Source organism: Bombina bombina, chromosome 1, assembly GCF_027579735.1.
Source record: "Bombina bombina isolate aBomBom1 chromosome 1, aBomBom1.pri, whole genome shotgun sequence".
In the NCBI taxonomy this organism is placed as follows: domain Eukaryota; kingdom Metazoa; phylum Chordata; class Amphibia; order Anura; family Bombinatoridae; genus Bombina; species Bombina bombina.
In genome coordinates, this window is record NC_069499.1 from 680,066,845 (window position 1) to 680,091,351 (window position 24,507).

General features: G+C 36.4%; 1 protein-coding gene across 1 annotated transcript; it reads left to right on the forward strand.

Annotated features, from left to right (window-relative positions):
* Positions 1 to 3,722: 3,722 nt before the first annotated feature.
* GPR50 (G protein-coupled receptor 50) lies at positions 3,723 to 11,973 on the forward strand. Its single transcript, XM_053714252.1, has 2 exons — positions 3,723 to 3,735; positions 11,108 to 11,973. Exons 1-2 carry the CDS (start codon positions 3,723 to 3,725, stop codon positions 11,971 to 11,973), a joined length of 879 nt encoding a protein of 292 aa, XP_053570227.1.
* Positions 11,974 to 24,507: the final 12,534 nt, after the last annotated feature.

Here is a 24,507-nt window from a genome sequence, read left to right on the forward strand (position 1 = left end):
TAAGAGTGAGTCACACAGTCTCCATATGTATGAGGTCAAGGGGATGTCAGGCCAATCAATTGTACATGTAACTGGGGCGTGGTCAGACTATGTTATAGAATCTATATCGCAAGTGCTAGCAATGTTCATTCCTGCTGTGTCTGTAAAAAAATAATCGATACATGAATATTTGTTGTGTGGAGGAGAGAAGAATGTGAAGTCTTTACTAGTCGGATGGAGCGATCTCCAAATGTCATGAAGCAGTAAATTAGCAAGAGTGGTTTTTAATATTTTGGCTGTTCTGTTGGGTACATTAGAGGTGCCAGATGATGTGTCAAGATGTGGTTCTAAAGGGAGGTTGAGGTCCCCAGCTACAAATACTGTTCCCTTTGAATGATCAAGGAGCACTTTAGAAACTTGTTTCACAAACAGTTGTTGGGAGACGTTTGGTGCCTACACTGTTGCAAGGGTGATAGGGTGGTCAAAGAGTGTTCCTGTCAGCACTAGGTAGTGCCCGTCAGCGTCTTTTTCAATATGTGTAATTTTGAGCGGGACCGAGCGATGTATCAAAATTCCTGCTACACATTTTTTAGAAGGCCCTGAAGAAAAATAAGCTGTTGGGTAAGTGGCATTGAACCATTTCTGCTCTCTGCCTTTACGGAAGTGGGTCTCCTGTATAAATATTATATGACTGTGTACATTTTTAAGATCTCTAAATGCTATAGACCTCTTACCTGGGTCGCTAAGGCCCTTAACATTGGGGTATGAGGCAACTCTGAGGTCACATGTGGACAGGCTCTTTTATTTAGCTATAGTCCTTTTTCCCTTGCAATAACATTTATTGTGCGTTTTTTTTTTATTTTATTTTTTAGTATAAGACACATGTATTTGTCACACTTTCTATTTATAGTATAAATATTGTTATAAATATTTAGGGTTGTAGTTTTGTGAGGGCCTACAGCAAGATGAGGTGTTCAATATGGAATATTTGCTACTGTTTTGAGTGTCAAATTGGGTACTTAAATATAATTGCAATAAATGGGACACAGCTATAAACCTATATAGTAACGCATGTAAAGCACCTTCCTCTGTATGGTTATACATTATAGAGTACAACATCATTAAGTCAAATAGTCCAATTATAGTTCCAAAGGGCGCACCAGATTAAACCGGTGATACAAAAAGGATACTCAATCAGCTTTGGGAAAGTTGCATGTAGACAATACCTTTTCATAGTGTCATTTTAGTGTCCGAAGGACAATGCATCCTAATTAGGTGCTCAGGTGGGGCGAGGAGGTAAAGGATCCACTGCTTCTACAGTACTTATAGATGTTCCATTAGTCACTTCGATTGACAAATCTGCATAGAAGGTTTGAGGGTCTGTTCCAGGCCTATAGATTGCCGTCTTGTTATTATGGGTGGCGATTAGTGATACTGGGAAACCCCAAAGGTATGGGATTTTGTTTGCCCTCAGGATTGTGGTAATATGTCCGAGGTCTCTCCGTTTTTGGAGTGTGACAGGTGACAGGTCAGAGAACAGCTGAATCTCCTCTCCTGCATGGTGTATAGGATGTTTAGCTCTCGCACATCTAAGTAGTTCCTCCTTATCTTTAAAATTTAGGAACTTTACAATAATGTTGCTAGGAGGTCCTTTGGGAGGGGGTTTGGGCCTCAGCGCCCTGTGTGCCCATTCCATTATGATTTCAGATGATGTAGGTGACCCCTTAATAGTGCGAAAAAGGCTTTGAAGGTAGCCCTCTATTGCTGGCGGGTGTACTGTCTCAGAGACCCCTCTAATTCTTATGTTATTCCTGCGGCAGCGATTATCAAGGTCTTCCAGTTTTTCTGAGATGGCTTGTATAGAGTCATTCTGGTGCTGTATTTCCATACTGTTCTGTTGCAAAGTGGTGTTAGTGGAGACCTGAGCAGTCTTAACCTGAGTCACTCTTGTCTCCAAACTGTTAATGTCTTTTCGTAGTTCAGTAAAGAGGCTGTGCATCTCTTGCATTATACTTTTTATATTATCCTTCGATGAAAGGTATTGCATATCTGCCTTTGTAAGTGGTTGGTCTTGTGGGTCAGCTTGCTGTGCCTGTGATAGTGTTTGCTGGCGACGAGCCATGTCTTCTGTTGAGGAGTTCACAGCAGGGTCTAGTTGCTTAAGGTATTTAGCCAGAGGTCTAGGTGTTGTACCCTTATCTGCTTTGTTGGTCTTTTTATTAGGCATTACCTGTAGCCTTACAAGAGTCAGAGCTTGCCCTGAACAAACCTGGAAATCAGTATGTTCGTCAGTGTAGCCAGCAGGGAAATATCAAAACAGCTGTGTTCTCCAGACTATGCCAAGCCAGTCACTGCTTACATGAAATAGGGTCAACTATTTATTTCAAAGGCTGTGTTATAATAGCACATCTGTGATCTGTGGTTAAGTGTGCATTCTGGAATGAACATGAGTCTATTCCCCACCTTCTATTGTTTTTATTACTGCGCCATAATCAAAAAGGAAAAAGAAAGATGGCATCTGAGTAGTTGCCCTGAGCGATGTACTATGCTCTTTCTGCCTCTATCTATGTTTAGATAAACAAGTGATCCCAGAGGCCGAGTGTATGATTAGAGGTGCTTCTCTTATGGTGCCTCTCAAGCAGTCTTAGATTTATGCGCCGCGGCAAGCAACTTTTATTTCAGGCCTCCAGCTAACACACTGGTTCCTCATGCACTCTCTGTACGGTTCGTTTTCGTGCTTTCGGTGTGGCTCTATTTGTTTCACAGTACTTTTACTTTTATGTAGTGTTTTACAGCAATGCTAGCCACGCTGTCGATGCCGATCTGCCTGTTTCTGCGTTGCGATCTGGGCCCCTGTAGCAAATGACTGCACTTCCGATAACAGCTCTTCAGAGCATTCATATTGCTCCTCCGTGCCACCTCCCGGTGCAGAAAACTCCCCCCGGCTGAGAGTTATATAGAAAGGGTAGATTTGAGGTAAGAATTGTGCCAAAATATAATGTTTTACTGCCCTAGGGATTTGGAGCTCTCCTAGAACACGGCCATCCGCCTGCATGGCCAAGCTCCGCCCCCCATAATGCGTTTATTTTTGCGTGTGCTATTGTGAATACATTTCACTACAATACATTTAGTGATAATTTTAATAGAAATTAATTTTTGATAATATAAAACCTGCTTTATATACTTCACCTGTAATTTAATTACTTACTGAGACACTGTTATCTCAGTGTGACAGTCACTGGGTGCACTCACTGCTGCCGTTGGCTTGGCCCCACACACTCACTCATACACCATGTGAAAACGGTGCAAAACACAGTTCAGGCCACGTGCATTCTGCCCCAGCCCCTCCCCCAGACCCCTGCCCTCACTCAGTCAGACCCCCGCCCGCCCTGCGGCCCTTCTACCTCTTCACTAGGCTTCAGTATGTATCGGTCAGGTTGTTAATCTTACGTGGCTCATTTCAGTGACAGTCAAGTCACGCGGTACCAGTCAAGTCTCAGATAGGCAGCTTAGCCCCACGGCACGCCCACATAGCAATGTAGGAGGAAGTTGCACCCGCTCTAGGCGCCCCCCTGCTGCTTACACAAGCATCTGCCCTGACCGGGCTAACATTACATTTATTTAAAGCCTGGCCAGTGGCGACATATTCAGTTCAGCGGCCAAGTGCCGTCCCCCCCAAATCTGTCACCCTAGGCACTGGCCTTGTCAGCCTATGCGTTACTACGCCCTGTCGTTGGCTAAGAATGAATAACCACTGTATGCATATTCATAGAGGGGCTGATAATATCCAATTACTGACCCTAAAATCCTTACATTAATTCACTGTGAATAATAAATCAATTATTCAACACATGGTTCATGGCAATGTGATATGTGTGTTTTGCAATAACCATGTATAGAAAATATATTATACATATAATTCAATAGGTTAGAAAATATGGGATAAACAAAAATGTTAATGTCTTAAAGGGATTTTCTTTTTTCTGTCATCCAGGACAGCATTTAAACATGTCAACATTTCAGAAAAATTATGATGTGAAAGCTATTTATATTTAACTTTGTTATACCAACCTTACGGCTAGATTTAGAGTTTTGTCTGTAACGACCCGCGTAGCTAACGCTGGCTTTTTTCTGGCCGCACCTTTAAAATAACTCTGGTATTGAGAGTCCACAGAATGGTTGCGTTAGGCTCTAAAAAATGAGCGTAGAGCATATTTAACGCCACTGCAACTCTCGATACAAGAGTTGCTTACGGAAGCGGCCAGCTTCAAAAACGTGCTCGTGCACGATTCCCCCATAGAAAACAATGGGGCTGTTTGAGCTGAAAAAAAACCTAACACCTGCAAAAAAGCCGCGTTCAGCTCCTAACGCAGCCCCATTGTTTGCTATGGGGAAACACTTCCTACGTCTGCACCTAACACTCTAACATGTACCCCGAGTCTAAACACCCCTAACCTTACACTTATTAACCCCTAATCTGCCGCCCCCCGCTAACGCTGACCCCTGCATATTATTATTAACCCCTAATCTGCCGCTCCGTAAACCGCCGCTACTTACATTATCCCTATGTACCCCGAATCTGCTGCCCTAACATCGCCGACCCCTATATTATATTTATTAACCCCTAATCTGCCCCCCACAACGTCGCCTCCACCTGCCTACGTTTATTAACCCCTAATCTGCCAAGCGGACCGCACCGCTATTATAATAAAGTTATTAACCCCTAATCCGCCTCACTAACCCTATAATAAATAGTATTAACCCCTAATCTGCCCTCCCTAACATTGCCGACACCTAACTTCAAACATTAACCCCTAATCTGCCGACTGGAGCTCACCGCTATTCTAATAAATGTATTAACCCCTAAAGCTAAGTCTAACCCTTACACTAACACCCCCCTAAATTAAATATAATTTAAATCTAACGAAATTAATTAACTCTTATTAAATAAATTATTCCTATTTAAAGCTAAATACTTACCTGTAAAATAAATCCTAATATAGCTACAATATAAATTATAATTATATTATAGCTATTTTAGGATTTATATTTATTTTACAGGTAACTTTGTATTTATTTTAACCAGGTACAATAGCTATTAAATAGTTAAGAACTATTTAATAGCTAAAATAGTTAAAATAATTTCAAAATTACCTGTAAAATAAATCCTAACCTAAGTTACAATTAAACCTAACACTACACTATCAATAAATTAATTAAATAAAATACCTACAATTATCTACAATTAAACCTAACACTACACTATCAATAAATTAATTAAATACTATACCTACAAATAACTACAATGAAATAAACTAACTAAACTACAAAAAATAAAAAAGAACTAAGTTACAAAAAATAAAAAAATATTTACAAACATAAGAAAAATATTACAACAATTTTAAACTAATTACACCTACTCTAAGCCCCCTAATAAAATAACAAAGACCCCCAAAATAAAAAATGCCCTACCCTATTCTAAATTACAAAAGTTCAAAGCTCTTTTACCTTACCAGCCCTGAACAGGTCCCTTTGCGGGGCATGCCCCAAGAAATTCAGCTCTTTTTCCTGTAAAAAAACCCACATACAATACTCCCCCCAACATTACAACCCACCACCCACATACCCCTAATCTAACCCAAACCCCCCTTAAATAAACCTAACACTAAGCTCCTGAAGATCTTCCTACCTTGTCTTCCCCTCACCGGGTATCACACCGATCCGTCCTGGCTCCGATATCTTCATCTAAGCCCAAGCGGGGGCTAGACATCCATCATCCGACGGCCGAAGAAGTCCAGAAGAGGCTCCAAAGTCTTCATCCTATCCAGGAAGAAGAGTAGATTCGGACCGGCAACCATCTTCTTCTTCATCCGATGAGGACCGGCTCCATCTTGAAGACCTCCACCGCGGACCCATCTTCTTCCGACGACGACTTCACGATGAATGACGGTTCCTTTAAGGGACGTCATCCAAGATGGCGTCCCTCAAATTCCGATTGGCTGATAGGATTCTATCAGCCAATCAGAATTGAGGTATGAAAATTCTGATTGGCTGATGGAATCAGCCAATCAGAATCAAGTTCAATCTGATTGGCTGATTCAATCAGCCAATCAGATTGAGCTCACATTCTATTGGCTGTTCCGATCAGCCAATAGAATGCGAGCTCAATCTGATTGGCTGATCGGATCAGCCAATCGGATTGAACTTGATTCTGATTGGCTGATTCCATCAGCCAATCAGAATTTTCCTACCTTAATTCCGATTGGCTAATAGAATCCTATCAGCCAATCGGAATTCGAGGGGCGCCATCTTGGATGACGTCCCTTAAAGGAACCGTCATTCGTCGGGAAGTCGTCGTCGGAAGAAGATGGGTCCGCGGTGGAGGTCTTCAAGATGGAGCCGGTCCTCATCGGATGAAGATAGAAGATGCCGCTTGGAAGAAGATGGTTGCTGGTCCGGATCTACTCTTCTTCCCGGATAGGATGAAGACTTTGGAGCCTCTTCTGGACTTCTTCAGCCGTCGGATGATGGATGTCTAGCCCCCGCTTGGGCTTAGATGAAGATATCGGAGCCAGGACGGATCGGTGTGATACCCGGTGAGGGGAAGACAAGGTAGGAAGATCTTCAGGGGCTTAGTGTTAGGTTTATTTAAGGGGGGTTTGGGTTAGATTAGGGGTATGTGGGTGGTGGGTTGTAATGTTGGGGGGGGGTATTGTATGTGTTTTTTTACAGGAAAAAGAGCTGAATTTCTTGGGGCATGCCCCGCAAAGGGTCCTGTTCAGAGCTGGTAAGGTAAAAGAGCTTTGAACTTTTGTAATTTAGAATAGGGTAGGGCATTTTTTATTTTGGGGGGCTTTGTTATTTTATTAGGGGGCTTAGAGTAGGTGTAATTAGTTTAAAATTGTTGTAATATTTTTCTTATGTTTGTAAATATTTTTTTTATTTTTTGTAACTTAGTTCTTTTTTATTTTTTGTACTTTAGTTAGTTTATTTCATTGTAGTTATTTGTAGCTATTGTATTTAATTAATTTATTGATAGTGTAGTGCTAGGTTTAATTGTAGGTAATTGTAGGTATTTAATTTATTTATTGATCGTGTAGTGTTAGGTTTAATTGTAACTTAGGTTAGGATTTATTTTACAGGTAATTTTGTAATTATTTTAACTATTTTAGCTATTAAATAGTTCTTAACTATTTAATAGCTATTGTACCTGGTTAAAATAAATACAAAGTTACCTGTAAAATAAATATAAATCCTAAAATAACTATAATATAATTATAATTTATATTGTAGCTATATTAGGGTTTATTTTACAGGTAAGTATTTAGTTTTAAATAGGAATAATTTATTTAATAAGAGTTAATTTATTTTGTTAGATTTAAATTATATTTAACTTAGGGGGGTGTTAGTGTTAGGGTTAGACTTAGCTTTAGGGGTTAATACATTTATTAGAATAGCGGCGAGATTCGGTCGGCAGATTAGGGGTTAATAATTGAAGTTAGGTGTCGGCGATGTTAGGGAGGGCAGATTAGGGGTTAATAAATATAATATAGGGGTCGGCGGTGTTAGGGGCAGCAGATTAGGGGTACATAGCTATAATGTAGGTGGAAGCTCTTTGCGGTCGGCAGATTAGGGGTTAATTATTGTAGATAGGTGGCGGCGACGTTGTGGGGGGCAGGTTAGGGGTTAATAAATATAATATAGGGGTCGGCCATGTTAGGGCAGCAGATTAGGGGTACATAGCTATAATGTAGCTGGCGGCGGCATGCGGACGGCAGATTAGGGGTTAATAAGTGTAGGTAGCTGGCGGCGACGTTGTGGGGGGCAGATTAGGGGTTAATAAATATAATATAGGGGTCGGCGGTGTTAGGGGCAGCAGATTAGGGGTACATAAGGATAACGTAGGTGGCGGTCGGCAGATTAGGGGTTAAAAAAATTAATCGAGTGGCGGCGATGTGGGGGGACCTCGGTTTAGGGGTACATAGGTAGTTTATGGCTGTTAGTGTACTTTAGGGCACAGTAGTTAAGAGCTTTATGAACCGGCGTTAGCCCAGAAAGCTCTTAACTACTGACTTTTTTCTGCAGCTGGAGTTTTGTCGTTAGATTTCTAACGCTCACTTCAGACACGACTCTAAATACCAGAGTTAGAAAGATCCCATTGAAAAGATAGGATACACAATTGACGTAAGGGGATCTGCGGTATGGAAAAGTCGCGGCTGAAAAGTGAGCGTTAGACCCTTTTTTGACTGACTCCAAATACCGGCGGTAGCCTAAAACCAGCGTTAGGAGCCTCTAACGCTGGTTTTCACGGCTACCGCCAAACTCCAAATCTAGGCCTAGGTTTGTACTTATTTGTCAATAAGCTGTATTGCTTTCTATTTAAAACTAAAAATCTTTCACTTTATTGTTTTCATGCATGTTACCTATATATTAGATTACTTGAAAGTGATGCAGCATATCTGTAAAAAATGTGACTTAAAAATATTCACCTGAACATCTGTAATTAAAAAGGGAATATATATTAAGTTGTTATATTAAGTGTGTAACGTGTGCACATATTACAAGTTGAAAGTAAACGCGACCGCACAACACAACATACTGTATATACATAAAAATAATGTGTTGCACTCATATACAATATCTAATAAAAACGATTAATTTAAATATTAAAATAAAGTTATAAGGGTTAAAAGGCATATGGTAAATGACAAGATATTTGAATCGAAATGGCTATAATTTTTATATAAAAACATATACATGTGTATGCATGTATACGTACATATGAATATATGTGTATAGATGTGTATTTATGTTTATATGTATATGTATATATATATATATATATATATATATATATATGTATATACATACATATGTACCCATATAAACACTTATACACATATATACATATGTATTTATACTTTGGAGCCCTTTCCACTGTTTATGTACTGTAAATATTTTACTCTCCATTGTTCTTCACATACATAAGGGGAAATGTTCTTTGAATTTTAAATATATATTCCTAAATATATCAGTATATAGCTATACCTATTTATATTAATATAGATATATAGGTATATATATATATATATATATATATATATATATATATATATATATTTTTTACAAAAAATACATTAGATATATTTAGAAATATGTATTTTAAAACAAAAAGAACATTTTCTATGTGAAGAACATTGGAATATGAAATATTCCTAACTACCTTGGGGTTAACAATATAGTTTTAACTTCAGTTGGGTTACCGTGCAAGTGAGGTAAAATATATTTCTTTAAATAGAGATGTTCATGTGATATTTTCTATTCAGCTTTTTGCAGATAAGCTGCATAACTTTTAAGGGATTCAGCATTTGTGTACCGTCATTTTAAAAATTTTGTTGTGTCTTTATGAATAATTTTCTCTTATTTTAACAATCAAGCCATTCTCACAAGAGGATTACAAGTTAGCATGAATGATAATGTTCTGCCAACTGCGAACAAAATCCATTTATGGTTATATGATATAAGCCCTTTTAGCATGTTACAACTGTAAGGAATCAAAATGTTATACTGTTATGCATCATGTGTGTGGCCTAAATAAATAATAAAAGATTTATGAATTGGCACAGCAAAGCTTTTTTAAACATAATGAAACTATTCAGTAAAAGTTGTAGACAATTATATAAGTATTGTGTTTTCTTTGTTTGCATCTAAAGGAAGTATTTACAAATGTAATGCACCTTTTTTATGACAAATGTTTGTTGCTGTCATGAATAAAACTATCACTTGTGTTTATATTTTTGGAGGCATATCATTACTCACCAGTAGTTTTATTTACAAGTAAGTTGATCTCTAGTAATCAGCTGTACACAAGATCATGAGCTTGCAGGCTGCAATGAGAAATTAGATGCTATGGATAGCTAACTAAACTGTCCTGTGGAAAAAATGTTTCAATTTCTTCTTCAGGAGCCTGAACTGACATGATTATAAGTTTACTTCTGTTTTGTTTATAACTATTTTTTTTAATTTATACACTATTTATACAAAAATGACAAATGAAATAAAAACATTTACTAAGATAACTTAAAACTTATTTAATTTCCTATACCTTCTTTAATTGCAGACATTTTAGGTTTCTGTGCAGTTCTTTTAATGTTGGCTGATTATAGAGATAATTTCCATTTTAGTTGAAAAACTAATCAGCATCTTTTCACCAAAATTAGACATTTTATGGGTAATTTGTAGATAAATTATTTTCCTGGAATTAAATCCTTCCTAAGAAAACTGGTTGATAACATAAAATATTCTCAGTACATGATGATTATGTTTATGCCTTCAGCTTTACACATACACAAACACACACACAGACACACACATACACAAACACACACAGACACACAAACACACACACACAAACACAGACACATACAAGCGCACACCTACAAACACACACACATACACATACTCAAACACATACTCATACACAAACACACTCATACATATACACAAACACACTCACATATACAAACACACACACATATACATACACACACATACAAACACACATACACATACATACAAAACACAGTCATATAAAAAACACAAACACACAGACATACACAAAACACACACACACACACATATACAAACACATACACAAACACACACACACACTTCACTTTTGCTTTAATATTGCACATACTGTGCAGAAGATCAAATGTTCTCTGTTAGATGATTGAGTAGATGAAATTTTAAAATCCTTTCTAAAATATAAAAAATGCATGTAAACCTAAAAATGCAAAATGAGAATAAGAAAAAAAATTGCATTTTGGCATTTAAGGGGATTGTGGTCCATTCTTCAGGAAGGGGTTCGGACTATGTAATAGTGAAATGTAATAACATTATCAGTATCATTTTAGGAAGTTTGAAATATGTAATTGTTTCATGTAAAAATGTTTAAAATGTGCTCTTTGATGTGCAGAGATAAATGTAAATGTCTTAGAGTATTAACATTTTTCTAGCATCTCCCTCATTTTAAAACATATGTCATCTCAATATCTAAAGTATTAATCAAATACAAAATATACAATATATAAATCAATTAGTCATGTTATTTTATTTTTCTTTCTAGGCAACATCTTTGTCGTCAGTTTGTCTGTTGCAGACCTGGTTGTGGCGATTTATCCATATCCAGTTATTCTTGTAGCCATTTTCCATAATGGATGGACACTTGGAGATATCCATTGTCAAATCAGCGGATTTCTTATGGGACTCAGTGTTATTGGATCTGTTTTCAATATTACAGCCATAGCTATCAACAGATACTGCTATATATGTCATAGTCTAAGATATGATAAGCTTTACAATCACAGAAGTACATGGTGCTACCTCTGCCTGACATGGATACTCACAATCATTGCAATTGTGCCAAATTTCTTTGTTGGGTCACTACAATATGATCCTCGGATTTACTCATGCACTTTTGCCCAAACTGTGAGTTCCTCTTATACCATTGCAGTTGTTGTTGTACATTTTATAGTCCCTCTGGCTGTTGTGACATTCTGCTACCTAAGGATATGGGTTTTGGTCATCCAAGTCAAACACAGAGTGAGGCAAGACTCTAGACAAAAGTTGACTCCAACAGATCTTCGAAACTTCTTGACAATGTTTGTGGTGTTTGTACTCTTTGCTGTGTGTTGGGGACCATTAAACTTCATTGGTCTGGCAGTGGCTATTAATCCACTTCATGTGGCACCAAAAATTCCAGAATGGCTTTTTGTACTGAGCTACTTCATGGCCTACTTTAACAGTTGCCTCAATGCTGTCATATATGGTCTTATGAATCAAAACTTCAGAAAGGAATATAAAAGAATAATACTCTCTTTGTGGACTCCAAGACTGCTCTTTATTGATGCATCAAAAGGTGGAACTGATGCAATCAAAAGCAAACCATCTCCGGGAGGAACTAATAACAATCAAGCTGACATATGTGTGTAATTAAAAAAACAAAAACAAAAAAACTTTTTGTATACATTTAAATTCATAAATCAAATTCTTTTTAAGCCAATTTTCACAATGTGCCTAAACGGTTTCATGCTAAATCCCAGAAAATACAATTTTTGTTATACATTCAATTTTATCGTTTTTTACTGGAAGTAGAAATATTTAGATCCCTAAAAATTATATTTTTGTACCACATTTTTGAATGTTTACTTTACTTGGTGTTAATTAGTGGGCAAAAAGAGTAAAAAAAAAACATTAGAAATATTAGATATATTAAGGTTATTGTCAAATGAGAAATTCTGTAAAGGTCAGCAACCTAAATGTTGTTTTCCAAAAGGTTTTTAAGTTATATTCTTTGTTATTCTGTGAATAAATAGACAATATAAGAATGACAACAGACATGAGGTAATGTAATGTGGAACACTGTATTTCATATAGATTTAAGGAGCTACTTAATATAATCTGAATTGGTTAGAGATTTTTGACACCAGGTTAGGAAATGGGGGGGGGGGGTGGGTCATGTAATGATATCAGATGGATATTTAGAGGAAGTTAATTCATGACATTGATCATTAAGGGTGGATTGTTGCTATTTGATCAGTTATGTATTATTTGTGTTTTTATGAGTTGTTGGCCCAGTGTGGTATTACTGTTTGATATAGGGATATAATTTGTTGTTTTGAATTAATTGAAATGTTATGATGTGAAGATATAAGCACATTATATAGCAATCCGATAATAGGGATCTATAATGTGGAAGCAGTGTGGGAACTTCATGGCACTAGATGTCATATAGTTGATAAAATACGGAATTACTATGGTGATTCTTGTGATAGAATGCTGTCAATTGTATGCGGTTTGATGAGGCCTGATGTAAGGTGAGGCTAAGGAGCCTATTTATCAAAGCGTCAACTGAAAATACACTTGAATCCTGCGCCGTATTCGCCGCGATATTGGTCCGCCGTAGTTATCAAAGCATCAAGATCGTCAAATGTTGAAATTTGTGACGTATTACACAATCCCGCGATCTCAATCCGACTCAGATCGATGCTTGTGTCAATACAGATGTTTCTAATTCAGATTTGACTCTATTTGAAGCTTTTCTAAATTTATCAAACATTTAACAGGCACGTTCGTGTGTGTTCTGATACAGCGTACCATGTTTTAAATCCGCCCCCCTCAGGTCACGGATGCCATAGAACTCATTGGGTGTCTGAAAACACAGAAAGCTTATGTTCGATGCTGCAAGAGAATGAAAGCATATTACATAATATAAGTAAATTAGAAACATTATTATACTTGTATACCCTTTCTAAATCAAACAATATTATTGCTACACATTTGGTCCACTAGTAGATATGGGGACAATAATTAAAAAATACACTAATACTTATGGATTATGTTACATGTGTGTCTCTCATTCCAAAGCAAGGGGACAATGTTTCTCCAAATGTATTGAAAAGTTTTGCCCCAAACTTGTCGCACTAATAGATATACAGGCCCATTTATCAAGCTCCGTACGGAGCTTGAAGGGCCATGTTTCTGGCGAGTCTTCAGACTCACCAGAAACACAACTTATGAAGCAGCGGTCTAAAGACCGCTGCTTCATAACCCTGTCCACCTGCTCTGAGCAGACGGACAGGAATCGCCGGAAATCAACCCGATCGAATACGATCGGGTTGATTGACAGTCAGCAGGGGGCGTTGCACCAGCAGCTCTTGTGAGCTGCTGGTGCAATGTTAAATGCGGAGAGCGTATTGCTCTCCGCATTTAGCAAGGTCTTGCGGACCTGATCCGCAGTGTCGGATCAGGTCCGCAAGCCCTTTGATAAATGGGCCCCAGAGAGATAAACATTTAATACAAAACATAATATAGCTAACTTCCTTTTTATTTTATTTTTTAAAAATCTATTTGCACCATGTTTAAGCCATGTAATACAAGTCACACTCTCCACTTTGCCCCAATTTTGACTCAACACTTTTCGCACCAATTATGACGCAAACTCCTAAACAACCCACAGACTAGTGAATTTTTCAACCACTTTTGATTGAAATATGCATAAGCACATGATTTATGACATCAGCCAATCTGATTCATATACACATTATAAACTATCACTAACGAATCAAATTGCTCAATACTTGTGTCATTGATCACTCATCCGAACTTGTAATTGCCATTTGTTACATTGTGTATTGTTACACTGTGTATTATACTTTGAAAGTATGTATATGTGAAATTAGAATTAAAGATAAACATTGGTGCTGACATTAGGGGACACAGTGTAATATTTTAGACAAGGATTTTAAAATTCAAATTGATGTTTGATTGAATATAATCTTAAGTGAATAGCTCAAAGGGATAGCCTAGCTAACATTAAACTGTTATGATTCAGATACAGAAGAAATTAAAATCACCTCTTTACTGGCATGCTATTTTCAGTTTAATTCTTCCTTTTCTTGAATTTCTTTTTCATTAAGAAATTTCATCTTATATGCCAGCCCATTTTATAACACCTGTATAGGGGTGGTTTTTAAAACTAGATTGCAATCAGGAGGGGTTACACAGGTACAGAGAGAAAACTTGCCCAGCTCTTAAAATATCCATTGATTGCAAATAAATACATATGATACCCTGATTACATGTTATATTCACAATTATTCCTGCTCAGAATAATAATACATTTACAATATATACATTACACATAGTGGTATAAATAAACACAGAGATATGACAGACAACATTGTTTAGGACACAAAAAAGAACTTAGAGACATGTAAATATGTTTGTAAAAGATTTCTGACATAACACACACATATCCCAACTTTATTTAAAAATGTAAAAATATCAAGCAGGCAATTTTTTGCAGCATTTGAATATAGGTTAACAATATGTGAAAAAATATGTGGTCTTATGTGTTTAGATACCTGTTTTTGTCTTGTACTTATTTTTTTAATTTTGGCAGCACTCCCACAATATGTGCACTAATATATAAGATGTTTTTGTTAGATGTGCTTAACCAAACCCCCCTGTTGTATAACACACACACACACACATATATAAATATACATACATACATACAAATATACATATATATAAAATTATGTGCAAGGATATATAAACAAATTCTAGCATTAATAATAATAAAACAAAATATGGCTTCTAGAAATTCAAATATACATTAATTTATGTGAAAGTATCATATAACAAATACATATAAAAAATAATTTTCTATGAGATATTGTTTGTTGAGATATATTTATTGAACATTAACAGATGAAAAATAAAAGATTAGCTTTAGAGAAATGTGCTTGTTCATGGACAGTAATGAAATTGTATAAATAAAGTTGGGAAAAACCCAAATAACCGCAACATCAATGACACCGTACTTGACGCACGTGTTTTTGACCGCTTTTAATAAACCGCTTTTATTATTGACCGCTTTATTGATAAATAAGGCTATCATATTCAGATCCTCGGCAGCGATGTCTGACAAGCCTATTGACGCTGACGAATGCAACATAGTTGACGCTTTGATAAATAGGCCCCTATGATTTGATTGATTATAGGGAAATTAGCTTGATTTGAAGTGATGCAGCAATATTTTCATGTTTAATATAATGTTGACTGAATGACATGCAAAGTAATGTGGCAATGTCTTGGTGACGTGAAGTGGAAGCTATGAATTATGTGTGTCATAGCCTATGATGAACTAAGAATGCAGAAGATTATGTATATTGAAATATAAGAAAATGCCTTAAATTATAATGAATAATTTAAATAACTTAAAATTTTAACCTACAATTCCGCTGGTCTTTAAAATGGCAACCTAGGATTTTTCAATTTTTATAATATTCTAATTCACTTTTTTCTTATGTGATATGATATTTAATGTATTTAATATATTTTCTCATGTCTTCTTAGCATTGATATATTTCTTACCAGAAATCTTCAGATCCTTTCCTGAAAATTGTAAGTGTCTCCGCATGGTTTAATGTTGTCTACAGGTTGCTTCTGACCACCCCAGCCATCCAAAATTTATTGGGGCTTACTCTGATGGGTAATGCTTGATGTACTGTAATTTCCCCATCTACACTTTTTCTTTTGCTGTCACCCTTGAACCCCCCAGGCTTGAACACCCCCAGGAGGAGGCCAAAAAGATAGTGAAGATGAGGGAATTACAGTGCATGCTATATATGTTTGATGCAGTGACTCCGCACTCTGAAGGGATTTTTGATCATACATCAGGCTTTACCCACAACCACTTGGGTAATGTCCATTATAAATAAAGACACTAGCTAATTTTAAGAAGCAAAATATTGTTTGCTCCCTCAAACATTTTAGATAATTTGCATATGTTTTCACTGTTTATAAACTAATAATGAAAGGCTTTTATTTTACATTAAAGACATATTTCCCCTATGTTTTGTGGAGTTTGCCTTGAAAAATATTATTATTGTTATTAGACATGCTGGCTGCTGAGGTTACTTAATAGAATCATATAGCAATATGTTTTATATATGTGGGAAACATGTATGACTTGTCTAGTTGACATATTGGGGCCTATCTATCAAGCTCAGAATGGAGCTTGATGCCCCGTGTTTCTGGCGAGCCTGTAGACTCGCCAGAAACACCAGTTATGAGGCAGCGGTCTAAAGACCGCTGCTCTATAACCCTGTCCGCCTGCTCTAATGAGGTGGACAGGAATCGCCGGAATTCAACCTGATCAAGTACGATCAGGTTTATTGACACCCCCTGCTGGCGGCCACGAGTCTGCAGGGGGTGGCATTGCACCAGCAGCTCACAAGAGCTGCTGGTGCAATGCTGAATACGGAGAGCGTATTGCTCTCCACATTCAGCGATGTCTGTCGGACCTGATCCGCACTGTCGGATCAGGTCTGACAGACATTTCATAAATAGGCCTCATTATTTACAGATTCCATTGAGGGTCATGTTAGAGTGGAGCTCTGTATACTTATTTAGCTTATGAAAGCCCTGCCGTGATGGAAGAGACGCTTACGCAAGTGAAGGAGAGCATACAATTTGAATATGGTGTGTTAAAGGGATGGTGGGACAACTAATTAAATACATTGCACTGTAAAAATTAATCTCCATTTATGTGTTCCCAAATATCCCTTTCACCTGCTGGAGTATATTAATTGCTTATAAATAGCTCCTTTACCTTTATTATTATTATTATTATTATTATCATTTGTAGAGGGCCAACAGGTTCTAAATTTATTTTATCATTTGAAATTAATTGCCTGTTGAAACCACTACCTATACTAAAAATATTAATATAAAAATATCGGCTAGATTACGAGTTGTGCTTTAAGGTAAAAAAGCAGCGTTAACAGGTCCTAACGCTGCTTTTTAACGCCTGCTGGTATTATGAGTCTTCCAGGTATAGGTGTACCGCACACTTGTTTGGCCTTACCGCAAAACAACTTACGTAAAGTTTGTAAACCCTTTTTTCTATGGGACTTCCATAGCGCCGGTATTACGAGTTTGTCCTGGGAGGCTAAAAAGTGAGCGGTACAGCCTCTACCAACAAGATTCCTATCGCATTTTAAAGTCAGTAGTTATGAGTTTCACACTACAACGCTGTATACTAACACCCATAAACTACCTATTAACCCCTAAACCAAGGCCCTCCCGCATTGCAAACACTAAAAGAAAATTATTAACCCCTAATCTTCCGCTCCGGACATCGCCACCACTATAATAAAAATATTAACCCCTAAACCGCCACACTCCCACCTCGCAAGCACTAGCCCCTAACATCGCCGCAACCTACATTATACTTATTAACCCCTAATCTTCCGCTCCGGACATCGCCGCAACCTACATTAACCCCTAATCTGCTGCCCACAACATCGCCGCCACCTACCTACATTTATTAACCCCTAATCTGCCATCCCCAATGTCGCTGCCACTATTCTAAATTTATTAACCCTTTAAACCTAAGTCTAACCCTAACCCTAAGCCTATCACCCCCTAACTTAAATATAATTTAAATAAATCTAAATAAAATTACTATCATTAACTAAATTATTCCTATTTAAAACTAAATACTTACCTATAAAATAAACCCTAAGCTTGCTACAATATAACTAATAGTTACATTGTATCTAGCTTAGGGTTTATTTCTATTCTACAGGCAAGTTTGTATTTATTTTAACTAGGTAGAATAGTTACTAAATATTTATTAACTATTTAATAACTACCTAGCTAAAATAAATACAAATTTACCTGTAAAATAAAACCTAACCTAAGTTACAATAACACCTAACACTACACTACAATGAATTAAATTTCCTGCATTAAATACAATTAATTGAAAGGCTATTGTGCATAAGGCTAGTTTTAAAGGTAAACTTTTATGAATTTTGCATAGCATACTTTAATAGTTTTAAACGTGTATAATATACTCTGGTTCCTACAAATATATTTCAATGTGTTTATAGATATCAACTAATAAAAATAATTCAGAAATTTATATTAATTTTATTGTCTTAGTGTATGCATATTTGATTGTGGGTTTATTTTAAAGAATACTAATTAAATATATTGTGTTATAACCCTGCCATATACTGACAGGGTGTATTGGGTGGGGGTTTTTTAGGTTAGGGCTTTGGGCAGCAATAGCGCCAAATGCCCTTTTAAGGGCAATGGGGAGCTTAGTTTTTTTTAGTTAGACTTTTATTTGGGGGATTGGTTGTGTGGGTGGTGGGTTTTACTGTGGGGGGTTGTTTTGTATTTTTTTACAGGTAAAAGAGCTGATTTATTTGGGGCAATGCCCCACAAAAGGCGCTTTTAAGGGCTATTGGTAGTTTTGTTTAGGTTAGGGTTTTTTTTTTATTTTGGGTGGGCTTTTTTATTTTGATAGGGTTCTTAGATTAGGTGTAATTAGTTTAAATATCTGTAATTTGTTTTTTATTTTCTGTAATTTAGTGTTTGTTTTTTTGTGATTGAGCTAATTTAATTTATTTAATTGTATTTAATGTAGGGAAATGATTTAATTGTAGTGTAGTGTTAGGTGTTATTGTAACATAGGTTAGGTTTTATTTTACAGGTAAATTTGTAATTGTTTTAGCTAGGTAGTTATTATATAGTTAATAAATATTTAGTAACTATTCTTCCTAGTTAAAATAAATAGAAACTTGCCTGTAAAATAAAAATAAACCCTAAGCAAGCTACAATGTAACTATTAGTTATATTGTAGCTATATTAGGGTTTATTTTATAGGTAAGTATTTAGTTTTAAATAGGAATAATTTAGTTAATGATAGGAATTTTATTTATATTTATTTAAATTATATTTAAGTTAGGGAGTTAGGGTTAGGGTTAGACTTAGATTTAGGGGTTAATACATTTAATATAGTGGCGGCGACATTGGGAGCGGCAGATTAGGGGTAAATAAGTGTAGGTAGGTTGCAGCGACATTGGGGGTGGGAGATTAGGAGTTAATAAATATAGTGTAGGTGTCAGCGATATTGGGGGTAGCAGATTAGGGGTTAATAAGTGTAAGATTAGGGGTGTTTAGACTCGGGGTTCATGTTAGGGTGTTAGGTGTAAACATAAAATGTGTTTCCCCATAGGAATCAATGGGGCTGCGTTACTGAGTTTTACGCTCCTTTATTGCAGGTGTTTTTCTCAGCCAGCTCTCCCCATTGATGTCTATGGGGAAATCGTGCATGAGCATGTACGACCAGCTCACTGCTGATTTAAGCAGCGCTGGTATTGGAGTGCGGTATGGAGCACAATTTTGCTCTATGCTCACTTCTTGCCTTTTAACGACGGGTTTGTAAAAAAACGTAATACCAGCACTGCAGGTAAGTGAGCGGTGAGAAAAAACTGCATGTTAGCACCGCACAGCTCATAATGCAAAACTCGTAATCTAGGCGTATGTAAACAAAAGACAGCAGCTGTAATCATCCTCCCAGTGGGGGTAGGAGTGATAAGTACTAAAATGAAAATTTAAAATTTTCCTTTAAGTATTTGCATTTGTGTAAACAGAAAGCTAAGATAAGGATGTTTTTTTTGTATAAAGAGAAAGGTAAGATAATAAGGATGGCTCTTTCAATCTCTGCAAAGTCAGCAATTTCCCATACATTTAATACATTGCAGTTGGTTGAACAAGTAAGAAACACATTGGACTAGATCACAAGTGGAGCACAATGGATAGTGCAGGGTGCATTGTCCTTTGTGTGACCTTTCACAAAGAATAGTGCACTATCTGGTATTACATGTGGATGGTAAGAAAATCTTCCTGTCCTATACTTTTAATTCTCATATAAGAAGTGGTGAGCAAAATGTTGTGCTCAAGCAAAAGAAAAATAGCTCGGAAAAGAGTTAACACTTGAAAATAGACGTGTGCATTCTTTTTGTAAAAACAAGACAAGATGAGTATCTGAAAGAATGCAGGACGAATTTGAAAGAAAAGAAGAAATAATGCTAAATTCGGCAGTATTAATTTGTTTTTTTATATTAGTTAAAAGGATATGAAACCCACATTTTTTCTTTCATGATTGAGATAAAGAATACACATTTTAATACATTTCCAATTTACTTCTATTATCAAATTTGCATCATTCTCATGTTACTTTTCGTTGAAGAGATATCTAGATAGGTAGCATGTAAATGTCTGAAGCACCACATGTCAGGAAATAGTGCTACCATCTAGTGCTTATGTTAAAGGGATATTAAAGTGAAATTCAAACGCTAGGATTTACTATTGAAACAAATAAAGGGCACTTTCATTCATTAAGTATAAGATACTTCATGTAGAAAGCTCCGTTATTTGATTCAACTGATCGCCGCTCTTAGCTCCTACAGCAGAGCACGGCTAAAAAATGTTTTGGCTAAGAGGTGACGTTTTATTTTGTCAATATTTAAACAGCTAAGAAAACTTTAAAAAATACATCTTCTTGTTATTCTTAGACTAATTTTTTCTTTGAATGCATCATCCTACCTAGCATTAAAAAAGCATTTAATGTCCCTTTAAAGTAAAATATTGTTGCAAAACTGCTGCCATATAATGCTGCAGACATGTGCACACTCCTGAACTTTCAACAAAGGATAACAATAAAACAAAGAAAATGTTATAATGTAAATTGGAAAGTTGTTTAAAATTGTATGCTCTATCTGAATCTTGAAAGAAACATTTTGGGTTCATGTCCATTTAAAAATACTTTCTTAAGCACACTGGAGAAGTAACTTTAGTGCATGTGTTGGGAGCCACCACACTAACAGGAGGCAAATGACAAGGTGCTGGACTGGGAAGGGCTAAAATGTATTTACAAAATATGTGTGTGTGTATATATGTGTGTCTATAGAAGTGTGTATGTGTAAGTATATGTTTGTGTGTCTATGGATGTATGTTTGTGTGTATACTGTAGGTGTATGTATGTGTGTCTATAGTTGTATATATGTGTTTTATAGGTGTATGAATGTGTGTCTATAGATTTATTTATGTATGTGTGTTTATAGGTGTATGCACTGTATGTGTATATATGTGTGTTTATAGATGTATGTATGTGCATGTAGGTGTGTTTATATGTGTATGTATGTGTGTTTATAAATGTATGTACTGTATGTGTATGCATGTATGTGTGTCTCTGGATGCAAGATGTGTGTCTATAGATATATGTATGTTTGTCTATAGATGTATGTATATGTATGTATGTTTTTCTATAGATGTATGTTTGTCTACAGATGTATGTATGTGCATGTAGGTGTGTTTATATGTGTATGCATGTGTGTTTATAAATGTTTGTATGTGTTTGCATGTATGTGTGTCTTAGGATGTATGTTGTGTGTCTATAGATATATGTATGTGAGTCTATAGATATATGTATGTGTTTGTATGTTTGTCAATAGATGTATGTATGGGCATGTACGTGTTTATAGCTGTATGTGTGTGTTTTTATAGTATGTATATGTATGTGTGTATGTTGATGTATGTATGTATGTTTATAGATGTATGTGTGTTTATAGGTGTATGTATATGTGTGTGTGTTTATATGTATTTGTGTTTATAGATGTATCTTTGTATGTATGTGTATGAATGTGTGTTTATAGATGTATATATGTGTGTCTATAAATGTATATATGTGTATGTATGTGTGTTCATAGGTGTATGTATGTGTATCTATGTGTGTTTATAGATGTAAGTATGTGTGTTTATAGGTATATGTATGTGTGTCTATAAATATATGTATGTGTTTATAGATGTGTGTCTATACTATAGATGTATATATGTGTATGAATGTAACAAAAAAAACCTGAAACAGTCTTTGCCAGGCGAAGTAGAAAGAGAAAAACATAATTTATGTAAGAACTTACCTGATAAATTCATTTCTTTCATATTAGCAAGAGTCCATGAGCTAGTGACGTATGGGATATACATTCCTACCAGGAGGGGCAAAGTTTTCCAAACCTCAAAATACCTATAAATACACCCCTCACCACACCCACAAATCAGTTTAACGCATAGCCAAGAAGTGGGGTGATAAGACAAAAGTGTGAAAGCATAAAAAAAATAAGGAATTGGAATAATCGGCTTTATACAAAAAAAAATCATAACCACCACAAAAAAGGGTGGGCCTCATGGACTCTTGCTAATATGAAAGAAATGAATTTATCAGGTAAGTTCTTACATAAATTATGTTTTCTTTCATGTAATTAGCAAGAGTCCATGAGCTAGTGACGTATGGAATAAATGACTACCCATGATGTGGATCTTCCACGCAAGAGTCACTAGAGAGGGAGGGATAAAATAAAGACAGCCAATTCCGCTGAAAATAATCCACACCCAAAATAAAGTTTAAATCTTATAATGAAAAAAAACTGAAATTATAAGCAGAAGAATCAAACTGAAACAGCTGCCTGAAGTACTTTTCTACCAAAAACTGCTTCAGAAGAAGAAAACACATCAAAATGGTAGAATTTAGTAAAAGTATGCAAAGAAGACCAAGTTGCTGCTTTGCAAATCTGATCAACCGAAGCTTCATTCCTAAACGCCCAGGAAATAGAAACTGACCTAGTAGAATGAGCTGTAATCCTTTGAGGCGGAGTTTTACCCGACTCGACATAAGCATGATGAATTAAAGATTTCAACCAAGATGCCAAAGAAATGGCAGAGGCCTTCTGACCTTTCCTAGAACCGGAAAAGATAACAAATAGACTAGAAGTCTTTCAGAAATTCTTAGTAGCTTCAACATAATATTTCAAAGCTCTAACTACATCCAAAGAATGCAATGATCTCTCCTTAGAATTCTTAGGATTAGGACACAATGAAGGAACCACAATTTCTCTACTAATGTTGTTAGAATTCACAACCTTAGGTAAAAATTTAAAAGAAGTTCGCAACACCGCCTTATCCTGATGAAAAATCAGAAAAGGAGACTCACAAGAAAGAGCAGATAATTCAGAAACTCTTCTAGCAGAAGAGATGGCCAAAAGAAACAAAACTTTCCAAGAAAGTAATTTAATGTCCAGTGAATGCATAGGTTCAAACGGAGGAGCTTGAAGAGCCCCCATAACCAAATTCAAACTCCAAGGAAGAGAAATTGACTTAATAACAGGTTTTATACGAACCAAAGCTTGTACAAAACAATGAATATCAGGAAGATTAGCAATCTTTCTGTGAAAAAGAACAGAAAGAGCAGAGATTTCTCCTTTCAAGGAACTTGCAGACAAACCTTTATCCAAACCATCCTGAAGAAACTGTAAAATTCTCGGAATTCTAAAAGAATGCCAGGAAAAATGATGAGAAAGACACCAAGAAATGTAAGTCTTCCAGACTCGATAATATATCTTCCTAGATACAGATTTACAAGCCTGTAACATAGTATTAATCACAGAGTCAGAGAAACCTCTTTGACTAAGGATCAAGCGTTCAATCTCCATACCTTCAAATTTAAGGATTTGAGATCCTGATGGAAAAAAGGACCTTGTGACAGAAGGTCTGGTCTTAACGGAAGAGTCCACGGTTGGCAAGAGGCCATCCGGACAAGATCTGCATACCAAAACCTGTGAGGCCATGCTGGAGCCACCAGCAGAGCAAACGAGCATTCCTTCAGAATCTTGGAGATTACTCTTGGAAGAAGAACTAGAGGCAGAAAGATATAGGCAGGATGATACTTCCAAGGAAGTGACAATGCATCCACTGCTTCCGCCTGAGGATCCCTGGATCTGGACAGATACCTGGGAAGTTTCTTGTTTAGATGAGAAGCCATCAGATCTATTTCTGGAAGTCCCCACATTTGAACAATCTGAAGAAATACCTCTGGGTGAAGAGACCATTCGCCCGGATGTAACGTTTGGCGACTGAGATAATCCGCTTCCCAATTGTCTATACCTGGGATATGAACCGCAGAAATTAGAAAGGAGCTGGATTCTGCCCATACCAGTATTCGAGATACTTCTTTCATAGCCAGAGGACTGTGAGTCCCTCCTTGATGATTGATATATGCCACAGTTGTGACATTGTCTGTCTGAAAACAAATGAATGATTCTCTCTTTA